Source organism: Acanthisitta chloris, unplaced genomic scaffold (assembly GCF_000695815.1).
Source record: "Acanthisitta chloris isolate BGI_N310 unplaced genomic scaffold, ASM69581v1 scaffold16374, whole genome shotgun sequence".
NCBI classification, from domain to species: domain Eukaryota; kingdom Metazoa; phylum Chordata; class Aves; order Passeriformes; family Acanthisittidae; genus Acanthisitta; species Acanthisitta chloris.
In genome coordinates, this window is record NW_008669999.1 from 4,142 (window position 1) to 6,724 (window position 2,583).

Here is a 2,583-nt window from a genome sequence, read left to right on the forward strand (position 1 = left end):
CACAGCTGGATCTGTTACAAGCAGAGGCATCACTAACCAGCCCGCTGGCACGTTAGTCCTCCTGTGCTGCTGGCAGGATGGCTGGAGAGAGCACAGAGACACCTGCCTGCTCTGCCAGTGCCTGCTCGAGGGACACAGGAAAGCCCCAGAGGTTCCTTCTGTGTCCCCATACCTGCTCCAGTTCCAAGTGATGAGTACTGGCTCAGGCAGCATCAGTACTGCTCTCCTGGGGTCCTAGCCCTGGGAATGTGCCATGGATTAAAAATCCTCAAAGTGGCTGCAAAGTGCTTTCTGCCTCCTTGCATTGAAGACAAAACAAAGTCTGCTCCCAAAGAAACCCAAGAGCCACTTGAAACCAGCTGGGTGCACCTGAAGCAGCCAAGATTCTGTCCCCTGGCTCTGCCAGTGGCTTCTGAGGGGGGTTGATCCCTCCCGGGGTTTGTTTGAGCTGTTGGCTGTAACTGCTGGTGGTGGAAACTTCATTTGAAGAGAAGACAAACAAACCTGGAGGGTTTTGCTCTGCCCCTCAAGCTGTGCAGCAGTGACCTGTGGCCAAAGAGGCAGTGGGAACACGAGGGGGCCCTGGGTTTTGGGGTGCACGTTGGAGCGATGGGGGCTGTAGGTTCCTCGACCCCCTCCTTGTGAGCTGTGTGTGTGTTGTGCTGACCCATGACTTGGGGATGCCCAGAGCCCTCCTGCGCTGTGTAGGGTGCTCTTAGTGCCACCGGTACCACTTGCCCACTCTGGGCTCTGGCAGGGGTTGCAGTACAGCCTGCACTCCCCGTGTGCCCCCTGCAGCCTCTCCAGGAGCTCAGCTGGTGTTTGTTCCCTGGAGCTTTCACAACCCGTTGCCTGCGGCCAGGAGGGATTGTGCAATGGGCTGTTGCCTTGTGCTGGGCTGTTGTGGAGTGTCTGACCTCAGCTTTGGGTTTCTGTGCATGACGTGTGGAAGTTCTCACCCTGCCCTCACTCGGTGAGCCCTGTCTCTCCCGTTCCACAGGCTGAAGGGGTCAAAGCAGAACCCTTTGAAAACCACTCAGCCCTGGAGATTGCGGAACAGCTGACGCTGCTGGATCACCTGGTCTTCAAGAAGATTCCCTATGAGTGAGTGATCTCTGTGGTTCAGGAAGGGCTGCTCTGGTTACTATCCCATGGAAAAATGTCTATTTGGGACTTCAGCCCTCGATCTGAGGCCTGACCCTGTGGCTTCAGTAGTGACGTTCCTGGGAAACTGACTCGGGAAGAGCCTCCCATATCCATCGCAATTTCATGCACAGACGTGGTCCCTTTCTGACAGTGTGGGGATAAAAGACTCTGGGATCTCCATCCCTCAAGGGTGTGGTGGAGCTTGCACGGTTTGGGCATTCCAGAAAAATGCGAAATAAAAGTTGACCTGTCATTTGCAGAGAGTTCTTCGGGCAAGGCTGGATGAAGCTGGAGAAGAACGAGAGGACTCCGTACATAATGAAGAACACAAAACACTTTAATGATGTAAGCTCAGCATCGGGGGGACAGGGGCATGAGCAGAGGGGAGGCAGCACAGCCCACCTGCCCCAGGGCCTGGGATGTGTGAAATTTGCCTGCCCATACGGATGTTACCTGCCTCGGGTACAGAGCGGTGTCCAAAACCATCCTAAGGCTGGGGCTGGGCCCGGTGTCTCCCCAAGGTCAGCAACTTGATAGCGTCGGAGATCATCCGTAACGAGGAGATCAACGCGCGGGTGAGCGCCATCGAGAAGTGGGTGGCGGTGGCAGACATCTGCCGCTGCCTGCACAACTACAACGCCGTCCTGGAGATCACTTCCTCCCTCAACCGCAGTGCCATCTTCCGCCTCAAGAAAACATGGCTCAAGGTCTCCAAGCAGGTGAGGACACAGGGTGACCCCGTCCTGGGAAGGTAGAGGGTGGGAGGGGATGGGTGGGATGGTGTCAGGGCTACACACGATATGAACCCTGAAAACCAGTTAGAGAATGGAGGAAGGATTTTTAGATCGTTCCCAGGAGGGAGGTGGTGTGCCGACAGCTCAGACCTTGCCTTGCTGTCAGGTTTGTTCATGGAATCACAGAATTATTTGGGTTGGAAAAGCCCTCTAAGACCATCGAGTCCAATCGCTCCCCCAGCACTGCCAGGTCACCGCTAACGATGTCCCCACGTGCCACATTCACACAGCTTTTAAATCCCTCCAGGGATGTGACTCCACCACTGCCCTGTGGAGCTGTGCCAGGGCTGGACAACTCTTTTGATGAAGAAATTTTTCCAATATCCAACCTAAACCACCCCTGACACAATTTCTTTCCCCTTGTCCCATGTCTTGTTACCTGTGAGAAGAGACTGGCCTCGCCCCACAGGTCAGACATGCAGTTAAACCTTTCACAGAGTGCCCCTGTACCTGGACACATACACATGCACACTCTAATTAGTTTTCTGGGCTCCTCAGACCAATTATGGATGAGGAGGATGAATTCCTGTTTGAGGCACCTGGTACAGAGTTTCTGATACCTACCTGGCGCGGAGCTGGATGGAGCCCAGGGCTGCCAAGCTGGCACTGCTGTGGACTCCTCTCAGCCAGGAACAGTCATTTT

General features: G+C 55.0%; 1 protein-coding gene across 1 annotated transcript in view; it reads left to right on the forward strand.

The window, feature by feature from the left end:
• RASGRF1 (Ras protein-specific guanine nucleotide-releasing factor 1) overlaps nucleotides 1-2,583 on the forward strand; it is a gene marked incomplete at its 5' end in the record, with an annotated part of 9,958 nt that overhangs the window by 4,121 nt on the left and 3,254 nt on the right. The window contains 3 exons of the mRNA XM_009073527.1: nucleotides 1,001-1,104; nucleotides 1,407-1,491; nucleotides 1,668-1,865. Of these exons, the coding sequence (XP_009071775.1) occupies nucleotides 1,001-1,104; nucleotides 1,407-1,491; nucleotides 1,668-1,865 (387 nt within the window). The remainder of the gene's footprint in view (nucleotides 1-1,000; nucleotides 1,105-1,406; nucleotides 1,492-1,667; nucleotides 1,866-2,583) is intronic.